At 40.4% G+C, this 14,024-nt stretch overlaps 1 protein-coding gene across 3 annotated transcripts in view; it reads right to left on the bottom strand.

Annotated features, from left to right (window-relative positions):
* The window catches only part of SCFD1 (sec1 family domain containing 1), a 55,067-nt gene that overhangs the window by 39,709 nt on the left and 1,334 nt on the right, over window positions 1-14,024 (bottom strand). Inside the window, exons 2-7 of one of the 3 annotated variants that reach the window (XM_086612993.1) lie at window positions 10,179-10,249; window positions 9,237-9,325; window positions 8,131-8,221; window positions 6,008-6,130; window positions 4,710-4,797; window positions 478-567 (exon numbers count right to left, since the gene is read on the bottom strand). In XM_086612993.1, the coding sequence (XP_086469119.1) occupies window positions 478-567; window positions 4,710-4,797; window positions 6,008-6,130; window positions 8,131-8,221; window positions 9,237-9,325; window positions 10,179-10,249 (552 nt within the window). Of the gene's footprint in view, window positions 1-477; window positions 568-3,891; window positions 3,927-4,709; window positions 4,798-6,007; window positions 6,131-8,130; window positions 8,222-9,236; window positions 9,326-10,178; window positions 10,250-14,024 lie in introns of those variants that run through there. The other 2 variants (XM_086612994.1, XM_086612995.1) reach the window with 2 other exon arrangements.

The following is a 14,024-nucleotide window of genomic DNA, read 5'->3' as shown; positions in this document are numbered from 1 at the left end:
ATGTCATCACTATGAAAAATGTATGAACTAAGCATCAAGAAATCTCACAATAAAATAAGTAAATTTAATATATCTTCCTGTTTCTTGAGTTATTTCAGTTAGATCTGTGCAGGGTTTGTGTGACGGATTTTTTTCCCTTGAGAGCTCCAAACTCAAAACACTATTGATCTTCATTGCAAACTAGGATTTTAAAAACAGTGAATCCAAACCTTTGCGTTTCAGTATTCTTACCCCATTGATACAGAAGTCTCAGACTCCGTTCCCATACAGGACAGCCTTTATTGTCTTTTGCAGTGATGTACAACAATTTGAGTAAGATCATTAACTCGCTCTGCGAACCATTAAGATTTCTGTCACAGATCTAATTCTGCCTTTAGTTTGCCATATGAAATCACTAAACTTTTAAGTGTCTCATTGAATATGGATCTTTTCTAAAAAGAAAATATATGGAAAATACGCTAGAATTTGAAAACTTACCAAGTGTAACAAAAAAACAGAAGAGACTATCAACAATAGTGTCCATTATCGTTTCCATTTCTGTGTCGGTGATATCTGGTCGGTTAATGGCTAAAGCAGCGTGGAAAAGAGTTAAGAATAGGATTAAAGAAGTTTATCTCACTTTCATACTAAGAAAGTGATCTTTTACTTAACTAAAGGCTGTTAATAGCTAACAGCTTTTGCTGCAGAAGATCAAATAGTGAAATGCCCCTCTTAGCACATCCAATAGTTTTTTCCCCTTTTTTTCGAGAAAAAAAATTGAGAGAACTTAATTATTGCTTACTATAAAAGGTCAAACACTACACAATCTTTTCCAATTATCTCTGACAATGCATACTGTAACTTCTGGATTCTGTTAGCATTGCATTATTACAAACCTCCTAGACAATCACGTTACGGAATAGAAATGGCCATCCACTTGGAAACAATTTTTCATATATAAAATACTCAATAATTACCTTTGCTACATTAAGAGAATTACGGTATGCAGTTATCTATCTTTAAAGATTCTAAATCTCACCTCTTGTCATAGAGACTCCTTTTCTTTTTTCCTTTTTTTTAATTTTTTTTTTTAATAAATTTACTGACAGACTCTAGTTAGGGATAATCCCCAAGTTCTAAAACATTTCACACTACAGATACAAAGACTCCCCTCACATATTTACATCAGAACAAGAGACATGCAGCAACACTTCTATTAAATAATTAACACTGAAAAGAGTAAAATAGCCAACAGGAAACATCAAGCCTAATCTTATCACAGGTCTCAAGTCAAGTACTACCTCACGACTCATGCCATAAATCCCACTCTCCTTTGTTTTATTTTACCTTCAGAAATTTCTCACACAATTACCTGTCTTACAGGCTTTCTTCGAAAACAAACTTCAAAGCTCTGAAGATTAATAAGCCTTCCATCCCAAATTTAAGCATGGCCAGTCATAATCATTCTCTAACTTTAAAGGTGCTTTTTTTATCCCAGCTTTTGACTTCTAAGAACTTTAGAGAGATGGATTATATTAGCAATTTCTATCCGCAGCTGTACTTAGTAAGTCAAACTTTTTACTAGGCTGCTAGGATGACAGCAGCAATAGAAGCTTCCCCCTTCAGCATTTGTTTTATTCTGAGTTCCAAGTTTCTGAAATAGCAGCACCAAGAAAGGCAGCTTGTTCCCAATATCTGTATTTTTCTGTAATGACAAAGCTTTGAAATTAACTGGGGCTATCATTCTGTAGTTATCTCCAACTTATGGTTATCTCCCAGTTTACAGGAAGGAAATAGTCTTATTTTTACTCCCTTGCTGTTTTCAATTTAAAAATTTAATTCCCTCCCTATTATTATGTTTCAGGTCCTCATTTATGATATTCCAGTAATCTGCATACTGTCAGTGCCTTCTAATTTTCTGTAACATGCACATTTTATGAGCATAGTTTGTGGGTTTTTTGTACCACAGCAATCAACATAAATATTCAATATTACTGCTCCTTAGGTCAACCTTTGAGAAACTCCATTAACAATCTTCCAGTAAAATGTTCTAACATGTTTTCTTTATATTCCTCCCTCCCCACTGTAATGAGCTTATTAGGGAGGCATCTATCACAGAAAAATAAGCTTAAGTCTCCTCTATTTTTTTTGTTGTGTTACAAAATTTATCCAAATCTGGTAAAGAAGCATTCAAATACCATCAGACAGGATGCCAGGAACATTAACTTTATACCAATACCACCCATTTAATCTTCCTTCTACAGTCACAGAAAAACAGAACCAGAAGGAGCCTAAGGGGCTATCTAGTCAGTCCTCTCGCCCAACGATGAGTTAAACCTATGTTATTTCTGTGTCTAAACGAATTCCCAAAGCCTCCTAGTCATGAAAATGCCATAATGTTTATAGGTAATCTATTCTAATATTTCACTATCTTTAATGTTAGAAAGCACTCCTAATATCTGACCAGAAACTTTCTTGTTGCAATTGAAGCTCATCAGTTCTTGTGCATTACCACACAGACAGAGACAATACATTATCTCCTTTACAGAGACAATACATTATCTCCTTTCTGTCTGTGAAAGCCTTTTATATAACTGAAGAATGTTATCATCCTTGTTTGTCCTGACATTACCTCTCTGTAAATGTAGTCATACTGCCATGAAATTAGGCAACTGAAAACTCAGCTTTTTTGTTGTATTTGTTTTCAGTTCACCCATTCAGTTATGTGTAGGAACAGCAGCCGTCTTTCATCACCGTCAGATTTACACTGATTTATGTAGATTACAAAAACATATACAAACTGGCAGTTTCCTGCTCGGATTACTCTCCAAAGGCAAAAAAGACCACCACTTCCTTCGCCCCTGCACTCCTACTGCCTGCCTGTGTCAGATCTAGAACTCGCACAGCAAGATGGATCGGCTCAGTGCTCCAACGGAAAACTAACCACTCTTTATGGGAAATTAGATTGCTGTTCGATTGCCTTTTGGAATCAGCCCACGCCTAGATTGGTTTAAACATAGTGTGAAACCACGTGTTGTGGCAAATTTCAGTGGCTCAAGAGAGGAAAACAAACCACATAGAAACTGACAGGTGCAAAACATTTTCAGTCATTTTAATTCTAATTCTTTGCTAGCTAGCAGGAATCCCATGAGAGCTGGACAAGTATCTTCGCATACACAAAACCACATCACGAAACAATTATTACTAAAACTCTTTACAGCAGGTTTTAGTAAAAACAGTCTGCCTTTCAAACAAAACCACCCTTCTGACAATGGAATCAATCTCCATTGTGAGACAGAACTCAGTATTATGGATTCAGTTTTAAAGAAAGGTACCGACTTTGGAAATTGGGCAAGAGAGGAGAAAAATCTCACTGCTAAATCTTAGGCATACAGACTCCTCATCTCTACCTGGTCACTAGTGAGCATTCTGTGCATACAAATATATCTGGAGTGAACTGTGTGACACTGTGTGTAGACACTGTGACTACACTAAAGCAATGAGGAGCTGCTCCTAAAAAAGGGCTATCTTGCCTCTGACTTACACACTGCTGCTGCTTCCCTTGCACTGGATTTGTAGTTCACACAAATGAACTGGTATTTTCTACGGAATGAGTCAACTGAACAAACACTCTACAGCTCCAAAATTACTGGTTCTGATGTAAAAGCAGGAGAAGATGAGGGAAACTACAGCAGTAGCAGCACAACAACCTGCCCTGTAAGAGCTAGCCATTTGAGTAAGAGGAGCAGGAGAGGTAGAGTGAGAGTTCTCTACTGATTTAGCATATTGAATGGGTCAGGGGAGCACAAAAATCAGATCAAAGGAGGGATGAAAACCATGTGGACAATTACAACAACTAGTATATATCTTGACTTGAACTGCTGTAGCGCTACAGCTGTAGAGGTAACTGACCTAAGGCAGCCACTTCGTCTTCCTGCTAGGTTCCAAAACAGGTCCAAAAGAAGTCTCAAGGTGGAAAAAAAAAAAAAAAAAGAGTTCCATAAGGCTGACTTCAGTTGTAACTCTGAGACTTTACAAAGAAGCTGATGTGCTTAGCTCACATGCTTGCAGAAGCAATCAGCATTGCTTATTTTCTAGCAGCCCTTTCCCAGATTTTTCCTTGTGCTACTCCAGCCCCAGATCCTAACGACCTCTGCTTGCACATCCCTACATGTTTTCATGTCCTGAATAAGAAATGCAGGTACCAGCTGGTCACTGTTTAGAAGATACAAGAAACTCTATTAGCTAAAGTCATCTTTCTTGCTTTGCATTCCTTACAGTAACTTTCCAAATGACCATTCACACAGAAACAAAATACTTAATTCCTTAAGAACCACAGAAGAGATTATGACTAAATAGTGGTGCCTAAACATGGCAGCCACCCATAGTGTCTATCTACATGTGTAAAAAATATGAAATTTTTCCTATATTATGCCATGTATAAAAAGCCCTAATATCCATATGTCTATACTGCAGTTTTGTTTTTCTAAATTTGTTATTTTAAAATACATGATTATTTTTCGATATTACAACAGCCATGTAGTAAAGATGCTGAAATTAACATCGAAGAACTGCTTCCTTCATGGCTTTAAACTACACAGCTAATAGATTATCCCGAATTCTGAGCAGATCAAAGCAAAATAAAATCATTGCTTGGTATTAGCTACAACTTCAAAAGAAAATTTCAACTTTAGACATTCCCATATAATTTTTGTACAAATTTTACTTACCACGATATGAAACAAGTTCTTTGTTTTGGTTACACAATACGAACATGTCATCTTCTAAAGTAATAAAGTTAAGATATTGATCAAACACCTAGAAATTAAGGAATAATGGTCACAACAGTCCAGAGTGAAGCATAAAAAAACCCTATCTGTGATTTATTGCTACTTCTTTTTGAACCTTTTACAGAACTACGTATTAAAAGAAAGAAACACAAGACATAATGTATGAATTAAAAAGCCTGTGAAAGATTGAATGATAACACAGAACATTAAAGAATCTGAAAAGTACTAAAAGGAAACAGTATAACTTCAAGTATTTCTGTGGACAAATTTTTAGTAACCAATCATCACTGAAAAAACACATAGGAAGGACATTATAACATTATAGGTTTATTTGTTATTAACATGAAGGACTGCAACATACACAGTGCTGAGCTCTCAGGCAGGAGAGAGGAAAGAGGGCAATACCTACACAATGAGAGACTTTAGCTCATGAATTCTAACTTTTCTGTAATGTACCTCTACAATCAGGAAAAACAATAAACCTCTCTATAGCATAAACCGTTAATGAGATACCACAACAGAAAAACACATTTAAGATAGTTAGCAGTGAAGACCTTCCCGCTGAAGATCTAAGGCTTAAACAATACTAGTAGCTTTCATTTAATTTCACAACAGTTTCTTTCTCTCATGCCAGCAGCACTCCCTAACAGGAGCGAGAAAAAGTTACTGTATTTAAGCACATAGGAAAAAAAGTTAGTTAATAATTTGCAGGTTTTGGTACAGGCATTCAACAAAAATAAGAGGGTGCATACCTAACACCTGCCTTTAAATCATAAAAGTATAGGAGTGTGCTGAATAACTGTGTATGTACGAAACTCCCAGCTCTACACTGCCTATTCAGAATGACAACAGCAGTCATACTGCACTTTTCCTGTATTTAGGAGTGAAAACCCCCACTCCTTTTTATATGCACTGGATGTACTCATCGAGCTGATGAGATCAGAAACACTCTAAAACCACTGTATTTCCCCTCTTATCATTTAGCACAAAGGTCTTGCAGCACTTAGACTTCTGACTAAGCTGAAGTACCATACTAGGTTGCATCACTGAGATGACTGTAGATTCTCTATTTTCCCCCCTCTACTAAATCTATGCCTGACATTGAATCTAGCTAAACATTTGTTTTGTTCATGATTCAGTCAGAAAAGCTGTGTATAGCACTGAAGCGGCCACGTAAGAATGCAGTACCACCTGTGGCAGTAGTATCTTTAACATTAGAGACTGGGGGACTTTCTTACCTTAGCGACTTGGGTTACTGCATTAGCACCTATGGCAGCATTTGCAATATCTTCCAGTTTACTTCTTGAAATGGCAGAAATAAAGTTTAAATAATAAGATTCATAAAGCTGGTTTCGAAGGTCCTAAAAGGAAGGAAAACCACAACCTTTGTCCTGAATAAGTACTAAGATATTTCTCACTAATCAAAAAACATTCTTACTTTTACTATGTGATGTTCCAATTATCCACAGTTAAACTAAATTTTCAGAAGTGCTTAGCTGCCTGTTCATACAGCCCTGTACATGGTGTTTCGACTACATAACTAGATATAACTAACCTAACTCAGAACTGTGAAAACCAGGAAACGTAATTTAAGCAACCAGATAGCAACTACTACTCTACACCTTACCACTGACCAAAAGAACCCCTTGCTCTTCTTCCTTCCTCTGGTGAAGATGTCAACCTCCCATTAATTCCTCCCAGAGAACACAAGAAATTCAGGTTAGCTTAGTCCAACTCCTGCCACTCAAGACAGAGTCAAACAGAGCAGGTGGCTCAGGATTGTGTCCAGCTGAGTTTTAAACACCTCCAAGGATGGAGACTCCACAAACTCTCCAGGCAACCTGTTCCAGCATTCAGTCACCCTCATTAAAATAGCTTTTTCTTATGTTTAAATGGAATTGCCCATATTTTGATTCATGCCTGTGATAGTTTGATGTGTGTGGGGGTGTTCTGGTGGCAGGGGAGGGGATTTGCTCCCTGTGCCACCAGATCTGAGTCCCATCCCCCCCCGGGGGAGGTTGAGCCAAATTGGCGCCTCTGCGAATTGCCCTATTTAAGTTGAGACAAAGGGGCGGGAAAGGGCTCTTTGCTCAGGAGCGAGGAGAGAGCAGGAGGGCGCTGCCCTCGCTCCCGGCTCCCGGCCGAGCGGCCGCTCGGGCCCGGGCCGGCGCCATGTGCTCAAGATGGCGCCGGGGGAGCCGCATGGGGGACTCGGTAAGCGCCCCGCTCCCGGGGTGCCCGCCGGGCCGAGCTCCCCCAGAGAGGATTAATATCTAAGAGAAGACAACCACAACGACCGGGTCAGCAAAGATGGAGCAGGAGGAGGTGTACTGGAGCTGAGGCTTCCCTTGCAAATCGGTGTGAGATGGCAGGCGGCCCCCCTGCAGCCAGGGTGTACTCGGCGGAGCAGCGACCCACTCGTGGCCCGTGGAGAAACCCACGTCGGGAAGGAGATGCCTGAGCCCAGGAGAGGTCGTGGAGCAGGGGATGCGCGACCAGGTACTGTTGATAATGGGGCATGGAATGCACGACGAGGTCGTGGAGGCATCTGGAGACCGTGGGACGACCCACGCCGACGCGAGTGGCAGCAGCTCCCTAAGAGGCCGAGACTGGTAAAGCCCAAACTGGTGCGATCCATGGGGAAGGATTGCAATCCTGCGGGCAGGACTTACTTTGGAAAAGTTTGGGGACTTTTTCTTTGTGAGTAGGGGATCCACCGAAGCAAGGGAAAAATGGTGTAAAGACTCCTCCTCCTTTAAGAAAGGAGCGGCAGTGAACAACATGGATGAACTGACCTGTACTCCCCCATTCCCTGTCTCCCTGTGCCGCTGGGGGGAAGGCAGAGCCAGGAACGAAAGGAAAATAGGGGGTGGGGAGGTGTTGTTTTAAGATCGGGCCTTGTTTTCTCTTTTCTCCTCTCAAGTAACCGGTTTCGTTCCCTTGTCTCCTGTTAAGTAACTGTTAATAAATTGTTTTGTTTTTATGAAGAAAGCCTGAGTCATGTTTTGCCCGAGACCATGGTTGGTGGGTGCTCCCGCTCGGTTCTTGTCTCGACCCTCAGTCCAAAAACCACGACAATTCCCACTGCCTCTTGTCTTTTCACTCCCTAAACTCTCTCTCTGGAACACCGAAGACACATTTACCCTTCTACTTTCTGGGAAATTGAAATTTTGCATGTAAAAATTCTGGGGAATATTTTTATGACAAGTATGTGCTAATATATAAAAAATGCAAGCAAAGGTGTTCAGACACTCAACAAGAACCAGATACAGAACGGTCACACTCCAGTGGGCACAGGATTACTTCACACACTCTACTTCTGTTTTTTATACTCATTTGAAACATTAAGTATGCAAGTTACCTGGCACATTCTGTCAATATTTTCTTCTGTTGGCATTACAAAGTAAACAGCTGGAACATCTGGAATAGCATCCCGATCTGAATGCAAAAGTCTGAAAGGAAGAAAGAATATATCTCTAATGTGTTCCTCCTCTGATTTGTGTAAAATGATAAATGTTAAATAAATTATTTACTTATACAGACACAAGTTCCTACAATTTCCCCTTATATTTAGCTAGATTTTAGCACGAACAAAACATGAAAAATAGCAAAATTGCATTGGTATAATTTTTGGCTGAATATATTAACAGAGGTCTCTGAAGTTTATTCAAAGCTTGAGAAAAGGCTTTGCAAATCTTCAAAAACAGATTCATCCATTCAGAGGAAGGTAAAATACTGCATCCATGAAGTTCATATACCAATTATTAATTGCTGACATGATAATAAAAGACCTGCATATCTCATACTATTGAACTTGCCTTTCCTGCTCATTAAAGCAAAGACAGGCAAGGTGCTTACATGTTTCTCTCACACTTCTGCTGATATGTCAACATGTTAAACTGTGTTTTCATTTCTAGCCTTCAATTTGTAAAAATTAATAAACTTTTTAAAAAAAAATTAATGTACGTTCAAAGGTCCTCCATGACTGTTACCACAGCTAAGGAATGACAATGAACTAAATAAACATAATCTAGACAAAGAGAAATGAGAAATCTCTTAAAATAATGCTTAAAGATTCCACATCTTTGACAAGAGACAATTAAAGTCTATATGCAAAAAGACAAGTAGAGAAGATGCACAGTCCCATGAAACACTTTGTGACAAAATAATTTTAAGATATATGCATACAGAGGGAATTGTACAGGCAGATTTCCCAAAATGCCTATTAGATAATTCTTATTTTTGAGCAGGGGTCTCCTCTACTTAGTAAGAAATCCTGCTAAACAGTGTTTGGAATGACATTTCCACTCCCTGGTTCTGAGTAATAACACCTGATTTTAGAAACAAGTCAGGGTATAATCTTAGTAGTTACTCATCAAATGATTTTCAATGTTTTGTTTGTGAGATTGAGTGAATAGTAAATAAAGCTATTTTAGAAAAAAAACAAATCCTGATCTTTTTACTTACAGATGCAAAGTGATGCCCATATCTCTCAGCTCTTTCACTGACAACAAAGGCGAGATTATATCTTGGCCAAATCTGTCATAAATGAGAACCTGGAATAGATACACATCTTTTTACAAAGTGGTGTAAAAAGCAGATTCAGTAGAATGTACGACACAGTGGATACAGGAATTCAGTTTTAAGGAATTACTGTCCTAACCTAAAAAGTGCCAAACATTTATCAATTTATATTACATCATTAACTTGTCATGGACTTCCATTCGTGCTTACTAACACAATTAAAAAAAAAAAAAGTGAAAAGAAACTCAATGATAAAGGGAAATAAATTCATCACTTCCATCTGCTGAAAAGTGTCAGTCAAACAGGAATCTGCTGTCAGAAAGTTGTTGTAAACACAGAATTTCTCTGACTGAATTTGTGAGTAAATAAGAGGAGAAGCAGAGAGGAAAAAAGGAAATAGCAAAAAAAAGACATGGATGAAATGACAGAACATATGCTTTGGAGTAGCAAAAACTTCTCACAAATTACTTCCTTTTTAAAGCTAATAAAGGTATCTTGAGCTCAGCTTGTCCTAAATTTAAGGCTATCAATAGTTCTTCCCTTTCTATGGGCTTCTTTCTGACTCTGTGAATTCACCTGTAAGGTATCATCTAAGTTTCTGCCAAAAGGTATCAATGAAACCTAAGTATATTTCAAAAATATCCTCCTCAGTTGCTCATTAAAATACTAAAGAATCAGTCATTGGGCCTTCAAGCAGGCAATATCTCAAACATGTACTTTTCTCAGCAATCTTGATACTCAATTCTATATATTCATAACACACAGAAAAAATTATTTTATACAACTTAAGAACATAGCAAAGATACTCGAGTTAGTTAAAGTTTGAAAATCTGAACTTTTTTGAACACTATAAGATCCTCCTATTCCTGTCCAAATAGTTCTTACCTTCCATACTGGTTCTCCTGTGCTGTTTTTAACAGGAGGAACATTGAAGTTCAGCATACGTTTCAAAGCCACTGGAAAATAAAGCAGCAAAATGCTTTACTCTTTTTACACTTCAACAACAGAGATTAAACATACTACCAGGATTTTAATACATTTCATTTGACAGGAGAACCATCCTAAAATATAAATGCAACAAGTCACATTTTCATTATTTGTATGCAGCTTTAACTGAGAAGTGGCACACATCAGCTAGAATTTGTGGGCTCTGGAAGACACCGCAAAAGGAACAGAAGCAAACCCCAAAACATGAAGAAAGAAGCTCCTTCCTTAGTCATATGGGCTATATTCTGTCACAGTTTGCCTTAAAAATAATTCCTGTATCTTCCTCAAGCTGCATTCTCTACAGTAGGAACTAGTTTGCTTTATTCCCCTGATCTGCTCTTCCTACCCCTCAGGAATAAAAGTATACACACAAGCAAAAAAATACCTTTTCACCTGACTAAAGCTGATATGCACTTTAAAATATTTTGAGAACTCATAGGAAGAAATTGCTGCTTTGAGGGTTAGAAAAATACCTCTAATTTGCAGCAGGAAAACTCTCTGAAACAGGAATGAGCTTTCATTTAACTTCCCATTCAACAGAGAAACCAAAGCAGATGCCTTCGTCTGCCTCTAACTTACGAATCCACTAAGTAAGGAGCCGTTCCTCATTTCTCTGATTAAACAATACAGTATGTGCTGATCTCCCATCTTTGACTAGGAGCAAAAGACTATTTGCATCAATATGTTAGTGGCTATTCTCTTCAAACTCATGAACAAAATCATCACAAAGCTCTGCAAAGAGGAAAAACTTTCAGAAATCAGGGAAACATACATCACTTTGCTCATAAATGGAGAGCAGCAGAAACAGTTAACTTCTAGCTCTTCGGCTGAATGAGGCTTGTGAGCCTACTCAGTGCAGTTCCCCTGGGATTTAGAGTACCACAGAACAGCTCAGGCTGGAGAGGGCCTCAGGAGATCTCCAGTCCAACCTCCTGCTCAAGCAGAGTCAGACGGGAGGCCAGGCCAGGCTGCTCAGGGATTTATCCAGTCAAGTCTTGAAAACCTCCAGGGATGGAGATGACACAACCACCCTGCGCAACCTGTGGTGCTGACTGTCCTTGTAGTGAAAAGCTTTTCCTTATATTCAGGTTGAACATCTCATTTCAATTTATGCCTGCCATTCCTCACGGGTCTGCCATAAACCATCCCATGGAGCCTGGCTCCATCTTCTCAATGCCCTCCCCAGAGGTAAGGGGAAGCTGCTGTCAGTCCCCGCTGCTGAAGCTGCCTTTTCTCCAGGGTGAACAAGCCCCAGCCCTGGAGCCTCACCTGCCTGGGCAAGTGCTCCAGTCCCTGAACGTCTTGGAAGTCCTCTGCTGAACTCCCTTCAACTGACAAACACCCTTCCTGTACTGGTAGCCACAAACTAGACGTGGTATCCAGATGTGGTCTGCTGGGACTGAGCACAGGGAGGATAATCACCCACCGTGATCTGCTGGCTGCGCTCCTGTGAACATAGCTCAGGATGCTGCTAGGCAGGGGCACGCTGTGGGCTGATGTTCAGCTCACTGTCCACTGACAGCCCTCACGGGCCTTTTTGGCAGAGCTGCTCTTCAGCCTCCCAGTCACCTGCACTGTCACCTGAACGTTGCAAGGGGTTCTTCCTTTCCAGGTGCAGGAATTTATATTTGTTGTTGTTTATAAGGTCCCTGTTGGTCCATTCCTCTTGCCCATCTAGGTTGCTCTGAGTGGCAGCTCTGCCCTCAAGTATCACAGAATCACAGAGAGTTAGGGATTGGAAGGGACCTCAAAGGATCATCTAGTCCAATCCCCCTGCCAGAGCAGGACCACCTAGATCAGATCACACAAGAACATGTCCAGACAGGTTTTGAACATCTCCAGAGAAGGAGACTCCACAACCTCTCTGGGCAGCCTGTTTCAGTGTTCTGTTACCCTTACTGGGAAGAAGTTCTTCCTTCCTCATGTTTAAGCGAAACCTCCTATGTTCCAGCTTATATCCACTTCCCCTTGTCCTATCATTGGATGTCACTGAGAAGAGCCTGGCTCCATCCTCATGACAGTCACCCTTTACATATTTATAAACATTAATGAGGTCCCCCCTCAGTCTCCTCTTCTCCAAGCTGAGACCCAGCTCCCTCAGCCTTTCCTCATAAGGGAGATGCTCCACTCCCTTCATCATCTTTGTGGCCCTGCGCTGGACTCTCTCAAGCAGTTCTTTGTCCTTCTTGAACTGAGGGGCCCAGAACTGGACACAATATTCCAGATGCGGCCTCACCAGGGCAGAGTAGAGGGGGAGGAGAATCTCTCTTGACCTACTAACCACACCCCTTCTAATACAGCCCAGGATGCCATTGGCCTTCTTGGCCACAAGGGCACATTGCTGGCTCATGGTCATCCTGCTGTACATTAACTGCTCTCACCTGCACACTTAATGAGTGCACTTGACACATCCTCCAGGTCACTGACAGAGATTTTAAACAGGACAGGTCACAGGATAGACCCATGTGGTGCTCCAGTTGTTAGCAGCCTCCAGGCACAGTATGTCTGATTAATCACAACCCTTTGGGCCTGATCATCCAATTATTTTTTACTTATCTAGTTGTCCATCCCTCCAACCTACAACATACTAACTTGGATATAAGAATACAGTGTCAAAAGCCTTGCTGAAGTCAAGGTAAATGACGTACTCTGCTCTCCTGCTGTCCACAAATCCAGGCATTTTATCACGGAAGGCAATCTGGCTGGTCAGACACGATCTACCATACATAAATCCATGCTTGCCTTCTCTTTCATGCAATGAGAAATATCTTCCAATATATCCTCCAATAATCACTCCATGATTGACTCCGAAGTGACACAAAGGCCTGGGACAACTTGTTGGTGAAGGCTGAGGCAAAGAAAGCATTGGGTACCTCAGCCTTATTTGTGTCCATCACCACTAAATGACTCGCTCCATTAGCAATGATCCAACATTTTCCTTATTCATATTTTCACTACTAACGTTGCAGCAGAAGCTCTTCTCATTGCTCTTGACATCTCCTGCAAGTCTCAACTCCAGCTGAACTTTGCTTTACCTAACACCATCCATCCATGCCCAGGCAATGTTTCTGAAGTTCTTCTTCACACTCTGTCCCTGCTTCTTCCTCCTGCATACTGCCTTTTCAAATCGCATTACCACCAGTGAAGCCTGACCATGGGAGGAAGCACACTAGCAGTGAGCGCTGGGTCTCTCTGGAATCCAGCCTTCCCCTTGCTCACCACTTTTCTTCTTTTCCTTTTTTGTTTTTAAACACCATGGAGCAATCCTGAAAGCTGATTACAGACTGCTCCTGGAGCCAGTGACACCTTCCACATGTTTCAGCCATACGAGCAATTTTGTATAAAGCTGCACAGTTATGTATTTTGGTACTACTGGGTCTGAAGCAGCTGCTTTGTAGAGTTTACCATTTAAATTAAAACTTGGCATAAGCTCTCTACTAAGGAAGACAGCACTCAGACTACTGATGTCCTGTGATGATCAGGACAAACACTCAGCAAGTCTCTGGGTTCCTTTTTTGTATTTATATCACCATTTCATTTACGTTTAGGCTGAATACTCTCTGGGGCAAGGATCAGGTTTTTACTGTGCATGCACGATTATATGCTTTGACTGGTTATGAACCAGCATAAAGGTCACAACAGATGGTGAACATACATGGTAATACAAACACTAAATGGCAATAAATCTTTTCCTTTTTCTGTGTATCTTTTAGGTGCTCAATCTACTTCCTTGCAAATGACTTC

This window comes from Tauraco erythrolophus, chromosome 6 (genome assembly GCF_009769465.1).
Source record: "Tauraco erythrolophus isolate bTauEry1 chromosome 6, bTauEry1.pri, whole genome shotgun sequence".
Lineage (NCBI taxonomy): Eukaryota > Metazoa > Chordata > Aves > Musophagiformes > Musophagidae > Tauraco > Tauraco erythrolophus.
The sequence above is the reverse complement of the archived record's forward strand: the minus strand, read 5'-3'. Positions and strand labels throughout refer to the sequence as shown.